This window comes from Oryza sativa, chromosome 10 (genome assembly GCF_034140825.1).
Source record: "Oryza sativa Japonica Group chromosome 10, ASM3414082v1".
NCBI lineage: Eukaryota > Viridiplantae > Streptophyta > Magnoliopsida > Poales > Poaceae > Oryza > Oryza sativa.
The window spans coordinates 21,801,224-21,825,200 of NC_089044.1; the positions used below are offsets into that span (position 1 = coordinate 21,801,224).

The 23,977-nt window shown below is 45.7% G+C and overlaps 2 protein-coding genes and 2 non-coding genes across 6 annotated transcripts; 1 reads left to right on the plus strand and 3 right to left on the minus strand.

Moving 5' to 3' along the window:
* Positions 1-491: 491 nt before the first annotated feature.
* Positions 492-5,429, minus strand: LOC4349258 (MLO-like protein 9). 2 transcript variants are annotated; one of them, XM_015759228.3, is made up of 15 exons: positions 5,164-5,429; positions 4,998-5,055; positions 4,678-4,880; positions 4,324-4,440; positions 4,108-4,168; positions 3,844-3,932; positions 3,463-3,537; positions 3,296-3,384; positions 2,784-2,833; positions 2,504-2,544; positions 2,228-2,401; positions 1,891-1,926; positions 1,738-1,805; positions 1,592-1,652; positions 492-1,424 (listed from the first exon to the last, which is right to left on the minus strand). In XM_015759228.3, exons 1-15 carry the CDS (start codon positions 5,314-5,316, stop codon positions 957-959), a joined length of 1,743 nt encoding a protein of 580 aa, XP_015614714.1. In that variant the 5' UTR covers positions 5,317-5,429; the 3' UTR covers positions 492-956. The 2 variants fall into 2 exon arrangements, with proteins under 2 accessions (XP_015614714.1, XP_025876612.1); XM_026020827.2 differs by lacking the exon at positions 1,891-1,926.
* Positions 5,430-17,337: 11,908 nt separating this feature from the next.
* On the plus strand, positions 17,338-21,126 carry LOC9268727 (probable protein phosphatase 2C 47). Of its 2 annotated transcripts, none has more exons than XM_066304896.1 (5): positions 17,338-17,567; positions 17,958-18,199; positions 18,294-18,491; positions 19,047-19,252; positions 20,294-21,126. In XM_066304896.1, exons 2-5 carry the CDS (start codon positions 18,053-18,055, stop codon positions 20,850-20,852), a joined length of 1,110 nt encoding a protein of 369 aa, XP_066160993.1. In that variant the 5' UTR covers positions 17,338-17,567; positions 17,958-18,052; the 3' UTR covers positions 20,853-21,126. The 2 variants fall into 2 exon arrangements, with proteins under 2 accessions (XP_066160993.1, XP_015615053.1); XM_015759567.3 differs by having other exon boundaries at positions 18,027-18,199.
* On the minus strand, positions 19,821-19,893 carry TRNAK-CUU (transfer RNA lysine (anticodon CUU)). The gene has a single exon. It is a non-coding gene; the product is annotated as a tRNA-Lys (tRNA).
* TRNAK-CUU (transfer RNA lysine (anticodon CUU)) lies at positions 20,054-20,126 on the minus strand. Its single transcript has one exon. It is a non-coding gene; the product is annotated as a tRNA-Lys (tRNA).
* Positions 21,127-23,977: the final 2,851 nt, after the last annotated feature.

Here is a 23,977-nt window from a genome sequence, read left to right on the forward strand (position 1 = left end):
AAGAGATGTAATTCGCACCCTTAATGAATCATCCAATGGCTAAAATACAATTGAGCTGATGTGACTTAATGAGAGAAAGCGAATTAGCATTAATTATGCTTAGTGGAGCTTTATGTATTTCATACATATGTATTAAATTGAAGACCCTAGATTGATGAGTAGAGTTGTATAATGAATATTACTACATAAGTAACATAACCTTACCTCGTGTGTTCATGTTCGAACTGGTATTGATTAATAATTATATTTTTATTTGGTAGTATTAGCAATATATTGGCAATATGTTGCATGTGTGTCGCTATTGTTTCTTATGTGTGAAACGCTTATAGTTCCAGCCTACATGGTACACCTGCTTTTTAATTGTGATGGCTGATGGACAAGATGCTGTATTAGGTCAAGTCTCTGTTCTCCGTTGATTTCCATGTTATACTTCAACTTAGAGGAGTTTTAGGGGTTGATAAATGCAAAATCACTTGCCATCCAAGCGCCCATTTTGGCATAACTCATGCTCGGATATTCTTATATCTGTGGCTCTGTACCAAACACTTTCAAAATCATGGATAACATAAAGTATTAGAGTGGAGCTGCCAAACAGCTGCCAAACCGGAAATTATACTTCATCCGTTTCACAATATAAGTCATTCTAGTATTTCCCACATTCATATTGATGTTAATGAATCTAGACATATATATCTATATAGATTCATTAACATCAATTTAAATGTGAGAAATGTTACAATTACTTACATTGTGAAACGGAGGAAGTACGTGAAATGGCATTTTCTCAGCTCCGCTCCACCCACAGAGTAGGAGCTGGACCAAATGGGACAGCACCAAGTTTCAGACTCCACTGCTCTACACACACTTGTCACCACCATCAATTTCAATTACATGTATAGTTGATGCTGCTACTACTACTACTGATGGTTAGGAACTTAGGATGGATGATCATTTGGTCATTTCTGCTGCAAATTGTGAGCAGGCAACCTCGGGAAGGAGAAGCTGTCATGGCGCTCCGGTGGTGTCGGCGTCGGCGTCGAGTCGACGTCCACGCGCACCTCCGCCCTCCCGGCGTCGAGGCTCCGCTGCTTTGTCGGCGGTATCAGGAGCCTCGTCGGCGACGCGAACGGCGTGTCCGTGTCGGAGCAGTCCGAGTCGGACAGCGTCCCCGTCGCGCCGACGTGGGCGATGGTCTTGTAGCGGTGGAGGTGGCGCACCGGCATGGCCGCGGCGTCGCGTTCTCGCTGGCTCTCCTCCGTTGCCGTCGCCGTCGTCGTCGTCGTCTCCGTGCCCGGTGTCTCTGAACCTGGCTCATGGGATGACCCCTTCTGCTGCTTCTTCTTCACCACTGCTGCCTTGTGCCATTTCTTCAGGGCCTTCGCCGTCTGCTCGTCGAAAATCGTTCTCTTCATCTGTGAACCCATCTGGAGAACAATCAATCCTTCTCCGGTTAGTCGTCGGCAGGATAAAAAGAAAAAAAAGAGAGAGATCTTAGGTTGATTGATAGCAAGTGCAGCTCAATATCTTCTCTGAAATGTTAGCTGAAAGTGAGGTGTGTTACTGAACTTTGTCAGATGATGTGAATAGTTACCTGAGATACGAGAGCATAGAGTGGAAGTGTGATATAGCTGCACATGAATTGAACGACAACCCTGTAGACATGGGTTGGAAAAAATATTAATTTATTAGCATTCAGTAGAAAATTGTGAGAAAAGTAAGACAAAGTATGAAAATTACCCAAGGCAGACTCTGGCGATGATAAGCTCAAAGTTGTCATGGAAGCAGGATCTCAACCCGAATTCGTACTGCACAAAAGTTCAGCATCATCAGAGAAATTATAGCTGTGCCGTAAAACAGTTTTTCAAATTTTGAAATGGAGACAATCTTTACCCAAATCCAAAAGAAGTATGTAATTTCAAATGCATTCTGCAAGAACAATGAAGAGCTATTAGATGAAGGAAAAATACACTCCTATTTTCGCAGCCTTGTGGCTTCAGATTCAAAAGTAAGTGCATGCTAAAGACTAGAGATTAAGTATTCCGTGGCAACAAAGTATTCTCTAAACACTGATACTTTATTTCCTTAGCAATCATGATAGTGAAAATTCAATTTGACACTGCTATCCAGATGTCTATGGTGCATGACATTCATCATTTGGTGGATGTAAGTGAGTCAAGGTTGTGCATTTTACGCAAAAGCTTTTCCGCAAGCTTTATGTTCAAGTTACCTGAAATGACGCGAAATGGATAAGATGAAGAACCAGACGTGGCTTCCCGAACCAAAAATGTTCATCACTGAGTTTCACCACCGGCATTCCTTGAATTACTGTATGCCTCTCTTTAATTTCAACAGCCATCATTGCAATTATAGCCTGCAGCTTTGTTCCAACTGCTAAAGTTACCTACATTTAGGACAAACTGTTGGTACCAGTCATAAGAGATATGTGACCATAATGAGAACCATAATATGTACTAGCCTAGTAGGTACCAAGCTGAGCACTTACTACAAGGGGGATTGTAGAGAACCAGAACAAGTTATGCCATCCTGGAGAAATATGTAAAATAAATAGGAAGTTAACATCATTTCCATCAGAGTATCTTGTTTCTTCTGAACTATATCCATTGCATCTGAACTCCAACAAGGAGCTAAACTTTTTTAAGTGTTCAACTCAATGCAAATAGCATTCCTTCAGTAGAGGCAAACTATGTGAAATACAAAAGATTATTTGACCACAACGTAGATTTTAGGAAGTTGATGGTAAAAAAAATAGGATTGTAACTCACCATGAACATTGAAGAGCATAATGGCCAACGCAGAAGCCCATAAGGGTGCACTGGCAATGTAAAGGTTGATAAAACAAGTTAATCGGTAATTACTTATTAGGAAGACAGAGCATGGATAATAAAGAGAACAAGAAGACAAGATATTGCAATTCAATAAGATAATGGCACAGTCAGAGACAACTTCCAATCTGCAATCTGTAGGAAATTACATCAAGAAAGTGCTTGCACTTTTTCTGTGGGAATGAAACATCCTAAATTGTAACTGCTGCTATTTCCATTCGTTTATGCACAACTTATCTAAATGTAGCTAACTCTGAGTTGATATAGAACAATGGACAATGGATAATGAACAAAGCTCACTTAAATGTTTAAAGACAACCCCACATTTTGTAACTAATGAATAAAAGGGTCCAAAGAAATGATTGTTTTCTTTTTGTCAATTGCAACAGTACTCTTAAAAAGGAACAACAAAGGTATACAACTAAAAATGCCAGATTTCAAGGCTTCCTTACCTAATGCCAACAACTGTCTTAAAATCGTCCTCCAGTGACCTTTTGATGTATTTCCGAAAATTGAACCTAGTCCCTAGAGATAAATGAGCCTACAAAGAGATTTTGTCAGAAGCACCAAATTGACATAAGAAAATCACTGGTACTTTGGCAAGTGACAAGCTACTTACAGCAATGAATCCGTGCCTCAAAGTCAGGTAGTCTGTCCTTCTAACAGATCTGAAGAACTGCCTAAAGAAGCTCACCTACATATTTCACATCAAATGGAGTCATAGAAAGCCCATGAGAAACTGCAAAACATCATTTCTATTGTTTTTGCTATATATTCATGAAAAACCATTTTTTCCTTCAACAGTAATTTGTCCTGGGAATAAGTAGTCTGTTCAAGTTGAAACTTTTGATTTCCAGTATCTATGATTAACCTTATGGTTTCCTGGCAGATTCAAGTTAATGTTGTATATTAAGATGACAACTTGAAGTATTGTAAAACAATATAGTATATGCTAACTGGTAACAATAAGTAGCTAGGCAGGAGCCATGAGAAGACTTACAAAATAGAGCAGAATAGTACTTTTGCTCCAACAGCTTGCATGTTGCCTCACAAAAGACGTTTGATGAGTAAGCCTGAACTTTGAGGGGTCTGAAATTGAAATGTGAAACAAATTCTTAAATAAAAAGAATGAAATATGGACCACCCTGAGGCCAAAAAAACAAAAAAGATCTTCATGCACCATGGATTTTGTTCTAAGCTCTAGCATGAATTTCACATAAACATATGAAACAATAACTTATCTAGATAGATATTAGTGCATTACCATATGAAAACTCGTAGGTAAGGGAGCAAGTCTCCTTCTCCCACTCCTTCCATATACGTGTCTACACAGAAGAGTTCAGAATGGTTTCAGCTTTGTGTTTTTTTTTCTCTTTTTCACTCCATATAAGTCCATAAAACTAATAGCAAAGAAGGTACTAATAACATGATCCTGGTACAGGAAACCTTCACGAAGTTCAAACCTTTAGACTGACCTTACCTTTGCTCTACCCAGAGACATTGTAATAGCACTGAATGCGACATGAAAGACTGCCAGGAAGAACACGAAGATATGCAGCTGGTGAAGCCCATCAGCTGAAACAAGCGACACCATACCCTGCCATGTCGTCATTTGCATTTTCAGAGGTCAACAAACGCAACTTAGGAATGATCAGGCATATCTGAAAGATGCAGTCTGAACAGAAGATCAGAAACGACTCCTGCCACTGAACAAATGTGAACTCCTAGCACACAAGAATTGCTCACTTTGCGGCATGTAAAGCTGAACAGAAGAACAGAAACAATTTCTGCCTCTGCAAAAATGTGAACTAGTAGCACACAAGAAATTGCTCACTTTGGCGCATTTAAAATTGGTTGGATCTCCAGATAGGTGTCGCCGGCCATGGCCACCACCACCGGGCACCTCCTGCTCTGAAGAACTCCTCCGGAGGCTGCAGGGAAGCATGGTGTCCGCGGCTCCCACCGGGATGCAGATGCGCGATATGTACCTCCCCGTGACACTGAGCAGCAACGAGATGAACCCCAGCGTCATCAGCTCTGCACATGTTTGTAAACCTCCATCAAATTCCAGCTTCACCCGGAGATGATGAGAGCCCAATCGATTCAGAAAATGAAAAAGAAGAACAAATTTATGAAAGAAACGCCGCAATGTACCGGATTTGACCTTCTCCAGCGCGTCGAACAGCGCCTTCTTCCTCCTCTTGCTGAACCACTGCAACCCAAGAAACACACAAATCAGAACCTCGAGCCAAAAAAAGAGAGGGAAGAAACCAACAAGCGGAATGATTCAGGAGGGGGTTTGGAAATGGAATCAGCATACCTGGCCAAGGTGGTGGAGGAGGCCCTCGAGGAGGATGGAGGCGGCGACGATGACGGCGCAGACGGCCGCCACGGCCCACGTCGGCGTCTGGTCCAGCGCCCTCGCGCCGTCCCCGCCGGCTCCTCCTCCTCCGCCTCCGCCGCTCCCGCTCATCGTTGCTCCGCTTGAGCTGCCGCTGCAGCTCTCTCGGCTGCAGCTGAGCGTTAATGGCGGCTGAAACTTGAAAAAACCACAGTGAAGTGAAGTACCGAAGCGCGTGCTGCTGCAGGAGATGAAGACGAGGAGGGGTGCGTGTTTAAACGCGGTCCGTCAGACAAACTGACAAGGCTTTGAGAGGGAAAGGAAAAGGGGGGCCATTTATTTTCTGGGGTCCGGCTATTTTTCGCATTTTAGTCATTGCCTTTTATACAATTGTGACAAGGAAATTCGATGATATGTATTCCCATCCTACGAGTGGATCGCGAGATCTATTGACCCCGTAGGAGGAAAGTAAGAAAATGACATTCGATGTTGCCTCATCTTTTCGCTTATGCTTATCAGTCAATATTTAGATTTTCAACCTTAAATTTGAAACTGATTTTAAGATTATTTTTTTTCATCGAAGTTTATTTTTCATCAGCCTTTGTTTTTAGATCGCTAAAAACATGTATATAAAAGTTTTATTCACAAATTACTTTTCATTTGCAAATATATCGTTTCGCTTATTCCGTGAATAAGCGAAATGATGGCTTCGGATATGTATTCCCATCACACGAGTAGACCGTGAGATGTATTGACCCCGTCATGGGGAAATAGGAAAAGGACATTTGATGATATGTATTCCCATCCCATGAGTGGACCGCAAAATCTATTTGACCCCGAGATCTATTGACCCCATCAGAGGAAAGTCAGAAGATTGTTTCTCTCACATTGCTATGAAGTGAAATTACTATTGGCTATTAGACATTTTGAGACGGAGAGGGTATGTTGTTTTGGTTTGTATTTTGATGTGACTTTATGCCCATTTTGTCATATAGAAATTTTATACTAGGATGTGTCTGTAGTAATGTTGTCCTTGCAATGTGTACCTTACAAGGAGAAAATAATGGGGCATTGTGTTGGTACATCGATATTGTTTTCCAAGGAAATAATCATAACTTCAAGCCTTTCATGAAGGACATGTCAGGCTATCTAAATTACTTTTATCTCAGGGACCTAGACAGAAAACTTCACTTTCCAAAAAACAAAAACGCCATAAAAGGAGAAAACAATTCCCCCCAAAATCCAGTTCACGGGAACCGTGTTCTGGGTAGATGGCCCCGTAATGGCCAATCCTAAATGCATGCAAATTGTGTAGGCCACCCCAACCACATCTCGAAATTTTCTTGGTGTCATCACCACCAAATTTCTTTTAAACTTCCAATCCTGCAGCGAGAGTACAGTACTGTAGTAGTGTATCTTCATCCCTGCCAAAACCGGCGGTTTGTTATTTCTTCGGTCCCCCATCTGGAGCCGACCATGTCCCATGTCCCATGAACAATCAATTATCAAATCTCTCTCGATTTCTGGCCTCTGTTCGTTCTCTGCATGTTCCAAAGGGAGCCACTTGTTGTTGTTCAGGGTGAACTGGAGAAGAAAGAAACCATGAGCAGGTGAAAAGATTGTTAATTACTTCCAGGCGACCATCTGGTGCTGTCCCAACACATCACGGCGAATTGTTCGCGCATCAACGCGTATTACTTCGCTACTTCCTCCGTCAAAAAAACCCAATCCTAAACCCAGGAAGCATAGATAAAAAAGTTTTTCTTTTCTTTCTTTTTTAAATCTATACTCTCTCCATCCTAAAAACCTTATTTTTTTTAACTCAATAATTTGGTAAGAGAAACTTATTTTCAGTAATGGGTCCACTGGCCTTCTTTATTATTGTTCTTTTCTCCCTCTTGTTTAGAGACCATGGCCTACCACTCTAATTATCATGTGCAAATGTTATTAATTAATTAGAGCTTGGATGTGCCAAGAGTCTAGCCATATCAAGAACTAGGAAAACATATGGTTTTAATGGAGAGCATATTTGTTTTGTAACATATATTGATCTGTCTGAGACAAGTTGAAAATAATTTTTTTTTCTCAAGATAGCGGGAGTAGCTAGATAGCTTTGCCGGACAAAAGTTTTCTGAACTTGTAGTAGCTAGCTTTAAGGGTGGGTTTATTTCACGCTAAAATTAGAAGTTTGATTAAAATTAGAACGATACGACGGAAAAATTGAAAGTTTGTGTGTAAGAAAGTTTTAATATGATAGAAAAGTTGAAAGTTTGGAGAAAAAGTTTAAAACTAAACAAGGGCTTAGGGCCAGTTTAGTTCCCAAAAATTTTCCCCTTCACCTATCACATCGAATCTTTGGACACATGCATGGAGCATTAAATGTGGACAAAAAGAAAAACCAATTGCACAGTTTAGCTATAAATCGCGAGACGAATCTTTTGAGCCTAATTAGGCCATGATTAGCCATAAATGCTACAGTAACCCACATGTGCAAATGACGGCTTAAGTAGGCTCAAAAGATTCGTCTCGCGGTTTCCAGGCGAGTTCTGAAATTAGTTTTTTTATTCGTGTCCGAAAACCCCTTCCGACATCCGGTCAAACGTCTGATGTGACACCCAAAAATTTCCTCTTCCCCAGCTAAACACAGCCTTAGCCTCTTTTCTTCGGTAGTGTACTGACATTGACTAGGAGCGGCCTCTTTCTTGTCGGCGTTGTCGCATTGATATCACATCACACGACTTCACGAACCGATATCACAAAGAATCGGCAACCGGGGGTTGTGCTAGGACGCAGCTGGGATCATGGATTGCAGCGCGGTAGGCATGCCACATGCTGCTGTGCAAATCAATGTCTCGAAACCGATGGGTTCCAACTCGTATCTGCAATGCCTCTGTATTTCCATGCTGCATATTCAGACATTGATTTGCAACTTTTGCCACCTCGGTAAGTTTCTCGACGTCAACGTACGTGGCGCTGTTTAAATAAGGTTTTTAAAAGGAACAAATGATTAATTTTTTGGCAAATTCAGTGGGTGTCAAGTTCTCTTTTTCTTTGGGAAGAAAGACATGTCAGTTCATTTTGTATTCAGAAATTCAGATGGGAACAGACAGTCAGCCAGACAGCTATTGGGGATTAGTGTCACGTCGCTCCACCGCTAAGCTAATTGTCAGCATTGCTTGCCAGAACATGGCATGCATGAGGAGCAATCGACAACGACAAGAGCGTTTGAATGCAACGGATTTGGGAGAAAAATGGCCAACCAAATTAGCAGTGCCAGGATTATCTCCTTCTAGATGCATCATGCTTCTGTTTTAATCCCAAGTTTTAACGCCACGTTTAGCTGATGATTTCAATCTCAGCAACAGCGATATGCCAGCTGAATAATTGATTTTCATGATACCACAATATTAGCAAGGTTTTATATGGAAGCAAAAAAAAAAAGGAAATACGTGTGCACATTTGTTGCTAACTTTAATGACACCACCGTTAAATTTGGCCGCTGTTTCCAATTATTATGACTGGGATTATGGCTTCTGTCTGTCACCAACTGACAGAACAACAAGAACACCGGACACCAGAATTCGTTGTTTTTCTGTAAGGAACCAAGTGACTAGTACTAGTACAAAATTGCCATGCATTTTAGTACTATAATTTTGGGTTGTCAGCCAAAAAAAAAAACAAACAGTTGGGTTTCGTGAGTTTTGGATTGAATTTTTTGAAACCGGTTTTGGATTGAATTAGTGTTGTGACAATCATCAGAAAGGAAGAGCGTTAGCATCTTCTGAAACCTAGCACTGACTATAAGCTGAGACTTGTTTGTGTATATATTCATGAAATGAAGCATATGGTAAAGAAAAAATTCGATCCATAGCGGTAAAAAAAAAATAGTGGCATGTCCTTCTGATCAAAAGCGAAAAATTCTTGTGCAATTTTTTGGTACCGTCTTTTCATGTGATATGGATCAAATTTTCTCGATGTTAAAAACTAGAAAGATTAGAAATGCCGAATAGCTAGCAGGACAATAGAAGTGTAGAAGGAGATTTGGATCAACCGTAACTTTCATTGATCAATGGAGCTTATATTTATACATGTACAACAAGGCTTGGGAGTTGTCTGGGCCTAACTAATCCCCTGATCTAAGGGACGTGCAGCGGTGCGAGCGGAGCGAGGAGCGCTGCGCGTCGTGCGCGGGGTGCGCGTCGTGCGCGTGGAGCGCGCCGCGAGAGTCTGACGAAGCCGTTCGCCAACACCCCCCCGCAGTCGCAGCCGTCGTATCACCGACGCAGAGACTGGCTCGGAACTCGTTGAACATGCTTGAAGGAAGCCCTTTTGTGAACACATCCGCGAACTGATGGGCACTCGGTATCGGTAGGACGCGGAGTTCACCGAGCGCGACCTTCTCCCTGACGAAGTGGATGTCGAGCTCGATGTGTTTGGTCCGCTTGTGGTGCACCGGATTCTTGGACATGTAGACGCTGGAGATGTTGTCACAGTAAGCGATCGTCGCCTGTGGAACGCGGCAGTGGAGTTCACCGAGCAGCTGGCGCAACCAAGTGCACTCCGCCACCGCGTTCGCCACACCTCTGTACTCGGCTTCCGCACTTGACCTCGAGACGGTCGTCTGCCGCTTGGACGACCAGGAGATGAGGGAGTCGCCGAGGAAGATGCAAAAGCCGGACGTGGAACGCCGGGTGTCGGGGCAGCCGGCCCAATCTGCGTCGCTGAAGGCGGTGAGCGTCGGCGACGTCGAGGCGCGAAGGTGTAAGCCAAACGCGGCCGTTCCCTTGATGTAGCGCAGGATCCGCTTCAGCAGGGTGACGTGAGCTTCGCGCGGAGCATGCATGTGCAAGCACACCTGCTGGACGGCGTAGGCGATGTCGGGCCGCGTCAAGGTCAGGTACTGGAGAGCGCCGGCAATGCTGCGGTACCAGGAGGAGTCCTGGAAGAGAGGCCCTCGTTGCTTGACAGCTTGGGTTTAGCGTCCGCCGGAGTGGCCACGGCCTTGCAGTTCGCCATGCCTGCACGTTCGAGGACATCGGTGGCGTACTTGGACTGGCTGAGGACGAACCCGTCGGCAGTGCGCTGAACTTCGATGCCGAGGAAGTACTTCAGGGGCCCCATGTCCTTGACCTTGAACTCCGCTTGAAGGCGATCGATGATGCGCTGCAGCAAGCTCGACGAGGACGCGGAGAGGATCATGTCGTCGACGTAGAGGAGGAGGTAGGCCGTGTCGGAGCCACGGCGCAGCACGAACAGGGAGGGGTCGGCGCGGGACTGGACGAAGCCGAGGCTGGTTGCATGATCGGCGAAGCGCTTGAACCAAGCGCGCGGGGCTTGACGAAGACCGTACAGCGAACGGGAGAGGAGGCACACGTCCGCCGGGCGAGCAGCATCCTCAAAGCCTGTGGGCTGCTGGCACAGGACACGTTCCTGAAGATGGCCGTGCAGGAACGCGTTTGAAACATCCAGTTGATGCGCCGGCCATTGCTTGGAGGAAATCAGCGTCAGCACGGTGCGAATGGTCGCTGGTTTGACGACGGGCGAGAATGTCTCGCCAAAGTCGACGCCCGGGCGCTGGTTAAACCCGCGAACCACCCAACGTGCCTTGTACTTGTCGAGTGAGCCGTCAGCATGAAGCTTGGTCTTGAAGACCCACTTGCCGGTGATGATCCGAGCACCGGGAGGCCGGGGAACCAGAGTCCACGTCCTGTTCGCGAGCAGGGCGTCGAACTCAGCCTGCATCGCCGCGCGCCAGTTGGGATCCCGGAGCGCCGCGCGAACAGACGAAGGTGTCGGCGACAGGGTCGACGTGGCAGTCATGGCGTACCGCGGGTTGGGTTTGCTGATCCCAGCCCGCGCACGCGTCGTCATGGCGTGTCGAGGTGGAGAGGCGGACGCTGGCGACGACGTCTCGGGTGATGGAGGCGGCGCGACGTCGTGGGCCGGAGCAGCACTGCTGGGCGTGGACGACGCGGGCGACGGAGGCGATGCGGCGTCGTGAGCTGGGGCGGTGCCGACAGGTGTGACGACGTGCTGTGCTGGAGCAGGCAGCAGCACAATAGTGTCATCGCCGTGGTCCGGTGGCGGAGGAGCTGACGGGCGAGGCGATGGCGCGTCGCGGAAGGGGAACACGTCCTCGACGAACGTGACGTGGCGCGACGTGAACACCCGGCGGGAGACCATGTCGTAGCAGCGATAGCCACGATGGTCAGCCGGGTAGCCGATGAAGACGCACGCCAGGGATCGCGGGCTGAGCTTGTGCGGCGCTGTCGCGATGGTGTTGGGGTAGCAGAGGCAGCCGAACACGCGAAGATGATCGTACGTCGGGGGAGCGCCGAGCAGCAGCTGGTACGGCGTGAGGGAGCCCGTGGCGCGGCATGGCCGTCGGTTGATCAGATGCGTCGCCGTCTGCAAGGCTTCAGCCCAAAAAGACAAAGGAGCAGCGCTGTGAACAAGCATTGTGCGCACGTAGTCATTGATCGTCCGGAGGATACGTTCCGCCTTGCCATTCTGTTGAGAGGAATAGGGGCAGGAGAGGCGAAGAACAGCTCCGTGGAGAGACAGGAGTGAGCGAAGTGCATAAGAATCGTATTCCTTGCCATTGTCAGTTTGCAGAGCTAAAACGGGGAGCCCGAACTGTGTGTGTGCATAAGCAAAGAAGGAACGAACAGTATGAAACACCTCAGATTTATTGCGAACAGGAAAGGTCCAAATATAGTGTGTAAAATCATCAAGAAATACCACATAATACTTGTAACCGGAATTGCTATAAATGGGAGAGGTCCAAACATCTGTATGCACTAACTGAAAGGGAAATAGAGTCTGACTAGATGAAGAGTGGAAAGGAAGCCGCACATTCGTGCCTACATGACAAGCAGAACAGTGATGGGGGGCTGATTTATTACATTGGAAATCAAAGGAACCAAGAACCTTGGACAGGGAAGCAGAGCCAGGGTGCCCGAGCCGCAGATGCCAATGCTCCACCGACGGCGAGGAAGTCGCAGAGAGGGCGTGTGGCGATGGCAGACGCAGGGGGTACAGGTCACCCGGGCTGTCACAGCGGAGCTTCACCACCTGAGTTTGAAGATCCTTGATGGAGAAACCAGTTGGATCAAATTCAATGGAGACATTATTATCACGAGTTAGCTTTTTCACAGAGATCAAATTCTTAATCAAGGGAGGAGAAACAAGCACGTTATGAAGGTGTAGATCAGTGGAGGATGTGGGAATGTGGGTGGAAGCTGTATGCGTGACAGGCAGCTTGGCACCATTGCCGACAGTGATACAAGAGGAGAAAGGAAGAGGACGGGGATGAGCAAGAATACCAGGGGTGGAGGACATATGTGCTGACGCACCGGTGTCGAGGAACCAATCCGCAGCGCTCGGAGGAGTGGTGGTGGCGACGCCGGCGGACTGCAAGGCGCTGTAGAGCGCACTGTTGTCCCAGGCGCCGGTGGAGTGAACTCCTGGAGATGCCGGAGGAAGAGCCGGAAGCAGGTGCTGCGCGGTCATGGCCTGTTGGGCCTGGAACGGCGGGCGAGGGCCCAACACACCCGCGCCGGGAGCCCGGAACGGGAAAGGCCAGGCCTGGACAAAGCCTGTCCAGGGGTTGTAGCCCCAAGGCGCAGGAGGGCGAGGCTGGCCGTCGTGCCCGGCACCAGCGCCGCCGCCAGGAGTCGAAGGAGCGCCGCCAGGTGGGGCGCCGCCGCCCCGGCCACGACGCTTGCCCCGTCCCTTGGGACGAGGCTGGCCGGTGGTGTCGGAGGTGCCGGAGGAAGACCCGGTGCCGGCGTAGAGGGCCTCCCCGGCTTCAGCCTTGGCGTCGTGCTGCATCTGGAGCTCCGCCAGCAGCAGGTAGGAGCGCGCGGTCATGAAAGTGTGTGGCGGATTCCGGTCGGCGATGCTGGCGCGGAGGGAGCGGAACTTGGTGTTGAGGCCGCGCAGGAGGTTGAGCACCTGGCTGGGCTCAGACACGGGCATGTTGATGTCGCGGAGGCCGTCGGCGAGTTGCTTCAGCTTGGCGGTGTACTGCGTGATGGTCATGTCACCTTGATTGATCGAGCGGAACTCGGTCTCAAGGTAGACAGACCGTTGGACGGCGTTGTCGCGGAAGACGCCTTCGATGTCGCTCCACACGGTGAAGGCAGAGGCGCGGGGCTTGTAGACGACGTCGAAGACGTTCTTGGCGATGGAGTTGTGCAGCCAATTGACCACGCAGTGATCCGCACGGCGCCACTCGGCAGTGCGGAGGTCGAGAGCGGGCGGCTCCTGAACATGGGCCTCAAGGCCGAACTTGCCGAGGACCGATTCGAAGCTGCAGCGCCACTGGCTGTAGTTGGAGACGTCGAGATCGAGGACGACCGGGACGTGGGAGCGGATGTTGACGGTTTGAAGAACAGAGGTGGAAGGCGCCGGCACAGGCTCTTCGTCAGAGGTGGACGAGGCGTCGGAAGCGCCGGAGCTGTGCGACATGGCTAGCAAGGGAGAGGTAGCGGAAGACTAAGATCAGAGGGTCACTGATACCATGTAGAAGGAGATTTGGATCAACCGTAACTTTCATTGATCAATGGAGCTTATATTTATACATGTACAACAAGGCTTGGGAGTTGCCTGGGCCTAACTAATCCCCTGATCTAAGGGACGTGCAGCGGTGCGAGCGGAGCGAGGAGCGCTGCGCGTCGTGCGCGGGGTGCGCGTCGTGCGCGGGGTGCGCGTCGTGCGCGTGGAGCGCGCCGCGAGAGTCTGACGAAGCCGTTCGCCAACAAGAAGAAACAGACGTGCATTGCGCCCCATGCCCAATCAAAAGTATTGGCGTTGGCGGCCGTGCAGTTCAGTACAGAGTACAGTATCCCAATGCAAAGATTGCAGCGTTGCTGTTTGCAGTGCCAGTGCCGACATGTCGTTGGTTGCAACCACTTCACTGACACCACCACGCGCCGCCGCCCGCCGGCCGGCCTCACCTCACCATCTTTCTGGGAGCCCCGCCCGTAAAAATATTTTTCGCCGCCAATCACCTGCTTCCTGTTAGGAACCAAGTGGGCTACTAATGGGCCAGTACTCAATTCACACAAGATGGCTCAAGTACATTTAAAGGAAGAGATACAAAAGAAACAACAGCAGCTCTTCCAGGGGATCGAACAAAAGGCGGCACAGGACGGCGATTAGCCTCGGCTAGGCGATCGGTGGCGGTGGTGGCTTGGATCCAGGCTTGGATCCTCGTCGAGTACCTATCCCCTCCTCCACCTCCCATCCCCTTAGCTTTTAGAACCTTCTAGCTCCTTTATTTCCCATGTTCCACTACCGAAACATCATTATTGATTGGATCGGTGTTCATAGGTGAAGTTGTTGTCATTTGGTGATTTGGTTGCTAACACTTCCATCTCGGTGGCAACCCCGTGGAGCACACGCCGCCGGCGAGGCGAGACGACGCGTACGTACATGGGCCGGGGCAGCGGCAGTATGGAATGGGCCGTGACGGTTGGGCTACAAGGGCTATATTTCGAAGGCATGGGCCTGGTTTATTTTTGGGCTGCTACAGCCACCCGCCGCTGGTGGCCCATCTGCGTGATGTCGTCAACGGCGAGACCACACGGTGACGTCACCGTCCCGGACCCCGCTGGTGGCCCCCACCTCCCGGGAGCACACAACAGTCGACACGACGAACTGTACCTTTGGGGCGTGAGAGAAGTTGTGGTGGTACAACGTTAAGGCTGTAGCCACGCTGGCAGATCAGACTCCGGACAGCATTTAACACGGTCGTTGCAACTTAGGATTATTTTTTACTATGGGTGTTTAGATAAGGGATGTAAAATTTTTACGTGTCATATCATATTATCACATAGGGTGTTTGGATAGTTACATAATCCGTCAGTAAACCGCGAGACAAATTTATTAAGCCTAATTAATCCGTCATTAGCAAATGTTTATTGTAGCACAACATTGTCAAATCATGAAGCAATTAGTCTTAAAATATTCATCTCGCAAATTAGTCGCAATCTGTATAATTAGTTATTTTTAGTCTATATTTAATATTTCATACAGGTGTTCGAACATTCGATATGACAGGGTGAAAAATTTTAAGGTGGGATCTAAACAGGGCCTATTTCATCCCTCTCAAAATATAAAAAACTAGAATTGTTCATTACACTATGAAATATCTCATTCGATTCTAGATTCTTATATTTTGAGATTAAGTCCGTCCTAACATAAATGAACTTAGAATACGATGTGACACATCCTCCGTTTTATATTATATAAGTTACTTTTATTTTTTTCTAGTCATATTTAAGCAAATTTATAGAAAAATTTAGCAACTTCTAAAACATCAAATTATTTTCGTTAAAATCGACATTGAATATGTTTTGATAATATATTTGTTTTGTGCTGAAAATATCGCTGCGTTTTTTTTTATAAATTTTATTTGTTTTACCTTAAAAAAAGGTTTAACTAGGATACCAAAATAATTTATAATATAAAACGGAGGAAATGATTTATTTTGAGATGGAGGGAGCAGTCTACTGTGGACAGGTCCAGGAGAGAGGCTCTGTTCATCGCCATATCAGGGTTGGGCTTGGGCTTCGACTCCTATGTACCTACCACATCAACCTAGTACCTCCGTTTTTTTTAATAATTTGCCCAGGTAAAAAAATGTGATGTTTCCGTTTCACCGCTCAAAGTGTAACTAGATCATCTCAATCAATTAGTCTTATCTGCTTTGGTTAATGGTTAGGTCAGTGATTGGGACCTAAAACTATAGTTATTCATGATAGAAAACAGTGTTCAATTTTGACACTGCTCCACTGTTAGACGACCTACCACCACCACCGTTCAAAGTCACGCAAACAGCATTCCAGTTCCTGTCCCGGTATTGCTTCGAAGCTGTTTTCTTCTCACGCATCAGCTGGGCTGGATTGACGGTTCACCGGGTTTGCCGGTTTTTCAGCTGCTGCCTGCATCTGCAAGACTGCACGCTGCTAAACTGAAAACGAAAGAAGATTTCAGAGATATCAGACTTTCAGCAAGCTGGATAGCCAAACCTGATCCGTGAAGCTATAGCATAGCCGACAAGAGATCAAGGAAAGCGACTGATAAACATGGCATTCACTTGGCCTAGTGGTTGGCAAAAAGGCAAAAAAAAAAAGAAGAACAAGAGGCAGGCAATGTGCACTGCATCCTCTGGTCGGTCAGAAATGGATCACGCATATATTCAGATTATAATTCAGACTGAAATGCAGCGGCAGTACACCAATTCCTTTCGTGTCACTGTCAGCTGCACTAAACTGACATGGGATCGATCCCTTTCCACGCCATGGATTGTGCAACAGACCAATACAGCAAAAAACACATAAACTCAAAGTACTTCACTGCTTGGATGGATATGAAACAGATGGCTTTTTAGTTTTTACACCGTGTCTGATACTAAAGAAAAAAAGGGCCTTTTTTTTTGCTGCTACTGATGATGAAGATTAAAGCTAGCATTTTTACAGATCGGCAGAGCACATCTCGACGAAGGATTTTGTTGGGCAGGAGAAGGCGGAGAGTGAGGGACAAGGCACCACGGGAGGAAGTAGAAGATAGGGTGAAGTGGAAGAACACTGTTCATGTCAAAAAGGAGAGTTCTTGCTTGCTTGCCGATAAGCATGTGTGGGTGTGGCTTCCACTCTCAGTCACTTCAGAATGAATCTAACTGACCCTATGCAAAAAAAAAAAAAGAAATTTCTTCTAATGTTAATTAGTATTGGTAGTATTACAGCTAACTGACAGAGAAGCAACTGACATTAAAAAAAGTTTCTGTTGCACTATCCAAAACACACGTCAGTTTATAATCATAGTTTCGGCCTACTTTCAGGGTCTGAATTCTGGCTGAATAAAAAAAAATCTAAGCATGCAGAGAAAAGGTGCAGAAAAAGGAGCTATAAGCTTCGAGACAGACAACCAAAATATCCACACGCAATTTTCCCCTCCAAATCCAAAGCACGTACTCTCACAAAAAGAGAAAAAGAAATAAGCACCCAAAAAAAAAGGGAAGAGGAGGCAATGCCACCGGTGGGGCCCACATGTCGGCGGGATGGTGGGGCCCACAGGTCAGGGAGGTGGGGCCCACGGGGGGGCGCGCGCGAGAGGCACATCCAGCCGTGCACAGCTGCGGCAGATGGGATCACACGAACCTGCACGACCAACTCCTCCTCCACAGCCTCTCTCTCTCTCTCATCAAATCCACGAGCTTTCTCTCTCTCTCTCTCTCTCTCTCTCTCTCTCCTCCTCCTCCTCTCCTTCTCCTTCCCATCGCCACCAGCTTCTCCGGCCGTCCGCCATCGCTGCTGACCGCAGCATCCGCAGCCACAGCTTCTCCGACGCCGGCGACGGCCGTTTCCCCCCCGGAGGTGAGCGCTAGCTGCTTCCCGTTGTTCATCCGGCCTCTCTGATCTGATTCTGATCTTGCGTTCTTTGGGTTGGATTCCTGATTGCTGTTTGGGGGAAAAATAAATAAATAAATAAGGGGATCTTTTCTGGTTTCGTAGTGGGGGCATTCTTGGCTTTGTATTCGAACGCGGGAGCTGCGAAATGGCGTGGTTCTTGGTGATTTGGAAACGGATTTCATTTCATTTCTTTTCTTTTCTTTCCTGTTATTGATGCGATTGATGTTTCTATTTCTCGCTCGATTTCGTCTCGGTACGGCTCGAATGATGACCAATCGAAAAAGTACTGTTTCTGTGTTCCCAAAAAAAAAGAAATTATAACGATTTTTTTGCTGATCGTTCTTCTGTTTACAGGGCCAATGAAAAAGCTGCATCTTCTTTTTCTTTTTTTCTCCTCTTTAAAATGGTTTCGTTTCCGAGCAGAATACGAATACGGAAGAGTGTGAATCATGAGCGGAGGCGTCGAGCCGGAGACCCCGCCGGGTAGCAGCAGCGGCGGAAGCACGCCGGTGGGCGGCAAGCCGCCGCGCCACCACCTCACGTCCATCCGCCACTGCGCCAGCAGCGCTCGCATCGCCGCCGCAACCGCAGAATTCGTAATCATCCTCGCTACCTACCTATCGCCCTGTCCAGAGAATTTGGCTCCCAATATTGTGTTTCTGACATTTTCTTTCGTTGCTTTGTTTGCAGGACCTGGGTGCGGGGACGCTGAGCTTGATCTCGCCCACGGACATTCGCCCTGGCTTCCTGCCGGTGTTCCGTTCCGGGAGCTGCGCCGATATCGGTACCAAATCGTACATGGAGGACGAGCATGTGTGCGTCGATAACCTCATCGAGCACCTGGGAGTGCGTACACCTGTGATCCCTGCACCGGGTGCCTTCTACGGGGTGAGTTGGTTTGCATTTGCATCAAAGTTTTGGAGGCTTGCTGTTCAGTATTCAGCAATATATGTGCTCATTATGGACCAATGATTTATTCCGTTGCCAGTGGTAATATTGTTGCCATGATAGTTTCTTGGTGTGCTCATTTGGTCGTACACATCATGGTGCAAATAATTGCATATTAGTGTGGTTGATGATGATGTACTCGTGGTGGGAATGATTGCATCAGGCGAATCAGCTCATTATGAGCATTTATAATTCCTCTTAAATTTTCTTATTAGGTTGTGCAAATGTGCAATAGCCTTTGTGACCCCCAAAAATGTTAACTAATCAGCATATAATTTCTTTTCATGGAACACTAAAATATTATCGGTAAACGGTAGACTGTCAAGCATAGTAGAGTGGGCAAGATGTTGAATTTTAATATGCTAAACTATGCATTGTATATAAAAGGAGCATGCATGTTGTTATTTGAGATTTTCAGTTAACTATTTTTCATTCTGTACGGGAGTTTTCACAGCAGATGTTTAATAGGTTCAACTTTTTGGGGGTAATTTACAGGTGTTTGATGGTCATGGTGGTACGGACGCTGCTTGTTTTGTTCGGAAGAACTTACTGAGGTTCATAATTGAGGATGGTCACTTCCCCAGCAGCATAGAGAAGGCAATCAGGAGTGCATTTGTGAGGGCTGATCATGCAATTGCGGATTCCCATTCTCTTGACCGCAATTCTGGGACTACAGCATTGACAGCACTTATTTTTGGCAGGTAAATTCTAACGCCAGTATCTCAAATGTTTATTCCAGTGGTACAATGCACTATTGAGTCATTAATCGATGCTACTTTAATGCGAAAAGTTTCTCAAGTCTGTACTGAAATTTTCCATTCATGACATCATATTGTAATCCAGTAGCCTCTGCTAGTTAGTATCCAAACCACTAGTGGCAGAGAAATGAGTATTAGCATTTAAAGTCAAGCTGACTCAATTATGAGGTGTTTCTGCAACTTCAATTAGTTATTAGATACTATTTTAGCTGATTTGTGAATGGAAATAATTTTTTATCCATCGGCTATTTCACATTTTTTTAGAGAACAAATCATATATTAACCCGGCTTTGCAATAAAGCCCAACATAACAAGGTTCGACAATTTTAGCTGATTTGTGAATGGAAATAACTCCTTTCTCATTTTTCATCCATCGGCTAGTTCACTTTTTTTTAGAGAACAGATCATATATTGACCCAGCTTTGCAAGAAAGCTAACATAACAAACAGACCATATATTGACCTGGCTTTGCAAGAAAGCCAACATAACAAGGTTTAAAAAAAAGCGATATCGCCCACCGTGGGGCTTGAACCCACAACCACAAGGTTAAGAGCCTTGCGCTCTACCGACTGAGCTAGACGGGCTTTTGGCTGTTACATTTTCTTTACAGAACATACCATATATTGACCCGACTGAACTAGACGGGCTTTTGGTTATTTCATATTTTCTTTAGAGAACATACCATATATTGACCTGACTTTGCAAGAAAGCTCAACATAACAAGGTTTAACAAAAAAGCAATATCGCCCACCGTGGGGCTCGAACCCACGACCACAAGGTTAAGAGCCTTGCGCTCTACCGACTGAGCTAGACGGGCTTTTGGCTGTTTCACATTTATTGCTTCATTGTCCAATATCACAACAAAGCGCAAAGTTCTTTCCTGCTCCTTAATAAGTTGGTTGTGTTGCCTTAGTTGCTTGACAATCTTTAGATCAATTATATCATTTTGCATATTATGGTGAATATACCTCATTTGAATGGCAGGACATTGCTCGTTGCAAATGCAGGAGACTGTCGAGCGGTATTAGGGAAGAGAGGCCGAGCTGTTGAGTTGTCAAGAGACCATAAACCCAGCTGCAGAAGCGAAAAGATCAGAATCGAGAACCTTGGTGGTACTGTCTTTGATGGCTATCTCAATGGTCAGCTGTCTGTAGCAAGGGCGATTGGTGATTGGCACGTGAAAGGTTCCAAAGGGTCCATAAGCCCTCTCACTGCAGAGCCAGAGTTTCAGGAGGTTAGACTCACCGAAGAAGATGAGTTCTTAATAATCGGCTGTGACGGGCTTTGGGATGTGATGACCAGCCAGTGCGCTGTCACAATGGTAAGGAAAGAGCTGATGACACACAACGATCCGGAAAGATGCTCGCAAGAGCTAGTTCAAGAGGCTCTGCGACGGAACTCATGCGACAACCTAACTGTAGTGGTTGTGTGCTTCTCATCAGACCCACCACCTCAGATCGAGGTCCCAAGATTTCGAGTACGAAGAAGCATTTCGATGGAAGGATTGCATATGTTAAAGGGAGCTCTTGACAGTAATGCCTGAGTTCTCAAAACCTGCCTTCTCTGGTAACTTTGGTTGTATGATCTTGTTTTTCTGTTGGGTCCTTGAAAGTTTTGCTCTGTTCTTTCAGCTATAGGTTCGAAATAAGTTGTGTAGAATTACTGAAATTTTGTTGAGGTGTAGGCTAATCATTTTGTGAGGCGATGATTTATCTGTACCGGCGCCAGCATTTGGTTGTTCACAATGTAATTGACCAATACCAGCATTCATATTCTGGTACAAGTGCCAGTTATAATAGTTGATCAGTTTTGTTCTACTTCAGACTTCAGAGTTTTCACTTTGTCTTGTAAAATCTACTTCCTGCTATGCTTCCTCTTGAGATACCAAAGCAAAGAAAAACCACCTTCTATGTTCAGAAACAACTTATCTATGGGAACATATGCATAACAGAAGATATTCTGAACTTTTTCATCTATTAGTTTCGGTTTAGAGAAACTCGAATACTACAGCATTTGAAAGGCTTTGGTTGCTGCACTTCCACTTATCATTGCATTCTTCTTTCAATTAAATCCTAGAGGCAATCATGTATGTTTTTCCTTGTTTGCTAGCATATATAATAATACAGTTCAGTAACCTGAGTACATTAACTTGCCTGAATATTTGACCAATTGCAATGGATTTGCCTTGCCAAATTATTGGTGTCAATTAACTCAATCAGCAGCTTCAAGACAGAAGATTCTGAAAAAAAAAACAAGCGATTCCTCAGAAGTTGTTGGGACCTGACCTGATCTGAGGAAGCTTGTGCCCGGTTTCCTCGCATCCTGCCGCCATTGTTGGTGGAGCACATGGCCATGTGAGCCTTCAAGGAGCAACCAAAGGGGTCGCCGCCCCAACCCCCCGCAGACGCCGGCGACCGCGGCGGCGGAGCCTGAGGTGTGGGAGGATCTCTCCGGCATGCCGCTCGGAGCCGACCTGATCTCCGGCCGCCGGAGAGGATCTGATGGGGACGGAGGGGAGGGAGGCAAAGCGGCAAAAGAAAAAGGACTACTTTGTAAATCTCACCATAACTAACAAGGGTATTTCTATAAATTTATGGATCGCTATCATTCCTGGCTTTTTTGTTGTTGTAAAATTAATCACAGAAAATCTACGACTAGCGACTCAAACCAGCGAATTCCTCGCAAATTTTGAATTTTCCTTACCGATCAGGCTGAGTTGTAAAGAGTAGTTGGAGAGGCTATTCTGTCCTTTTTCATCATGGGCATGGTTTCTAAACTATTAATTGATGTATTTTTATATTAAAAAAACATTTCATATGCAAGTTTTTCTAAAAATTAAATAAATTCATTTTCTAGGTTTACACTGGCTAATATTTAATCAATCATGCGCTAATGACTCTTTATACTTTTCGGGTCAGAAAAAGATCTCATTCCAAGCCTTTCTTTCAAAAGCAGCCTAAATACACTGCTGAATCATCCCTCCCCTCATCCGAGAACCGTAGTTAGGTTATAGGTGCTGATGCTAAGATACAGGTGCTCCTGATGCTAGTTTGTATTCTCTGTGTAGGTTCGTATTATTAGGATGTGTCTCATCTGATCAAAATTGTGTTAGATTTAATTGGGTAATTGATCCATTTAAATCAATTAAATCAAATAAATTCCAAGGCTCATTATGCTAGGAATTCATGTGAATTCATTCTTTTATAGGATATCAATGGGATGAAGAGTTTTGAGAATTAATCTATTTGATTAGGGAATTGGTAATTTATATCAATTAGTCCTAATTGATGGATGGTTGATGGTTGTATAGTGGAGGATGGTTCATGGCTAGTTGATGACAATTAGTTGCTCTATTCCTCTTCCTATTCCATTGGTGATGGTTGTGTAGTGGAGGATGGTTGATGGCTAATTGATGAGAATTAGTTATTCTATTCCTCTTCCTATTCCATGACTCTTACTCTTTATCTTCCATTCCTCTTATAAAATGAGAATGGATTTGATCTCCCGCGAAAGAGGAAGACACACTTTCATCCATTTTCCAATGCTGTTGCTGCTACGGTAATCCCATCCCGACGAGTGTGTGCACATGCGTTGGGAGAGTGGGCCTCCGAAACCACGCGTTGCTGCGACGTTTGCACAGACGGGCGGGCGATCAGGTTTTTGGGAGCGCAAGGCGCGACTACTCACTGTTCGTCAACATCAACTTCACCTTCACCAACATGTCAAACACTAGAGACAAGGAGAAGGAGACTCCCGTCAACACCAACGGAGGCAATACTGCCTCAAACTCCAGCAGAGGACCATTGTTGGGGTATAACCTTATTACATTATTTCAATTAGAAGTTTTACTGTTAATGTTCATCGCAATGTCAACATTGTGTTATTATGTGATTATTGATGCTTATTCAACGTTAAGCATGCTCATGTTGATTACATTCACCACTATCACTGGATCAAATCCCATTGTAAATATCATGTTTATTATCTTGTTATTTTGGATTAAAATATGCCGAATTATGACCAAATTTCCAACAAATTGTTTATATTTTAGAATATATGAAGTAATCCTATATACCTATAAAGTTGATCCCCACTAACTGCAATTACTACTATTTTTCTGTTTTGTGGTGCATCCACGTTACCAAAATTGTTTACCACCGTTAGATTTTATTTCCAAGGCTGTGATTAGTCTAGATATAGCTTCAGTCTGCAGACCACAATCTATCAAGTGAGTCTAGCCCAGCGAGGAGGCAGGCCCCAAACCAATTAACTCCCATGATAATTGTGTTGTATGCATCGCTTAATTTTCTATGTTAATTACTACCACCAATAAACTAAACAGTTACATGCATATATTCATCAATTGCATTTCTTGACTCGACCTTTCCTTTCATCTACCCTTTCACCTCACTATTTATATGCCTGATCTCCACAATGGCATGTCTTAGCCATCGTATAGGATCAAAACATATTCTTTGTGATACCAGTGGATGCAATGGCTGTGATCTCTTCAAATTACTGATGGTTTTCTTGATGTATTATGCTGTCAATGCCATGCTACAGTCATTTCTTCATGGTAATTTGGTTTGTGGTGTGTTCCTTTCCTCGGCCTACAATTTAAATTATTTTTTTTATTTTACTCATAAATATTCACGTTGCTATTTTCTT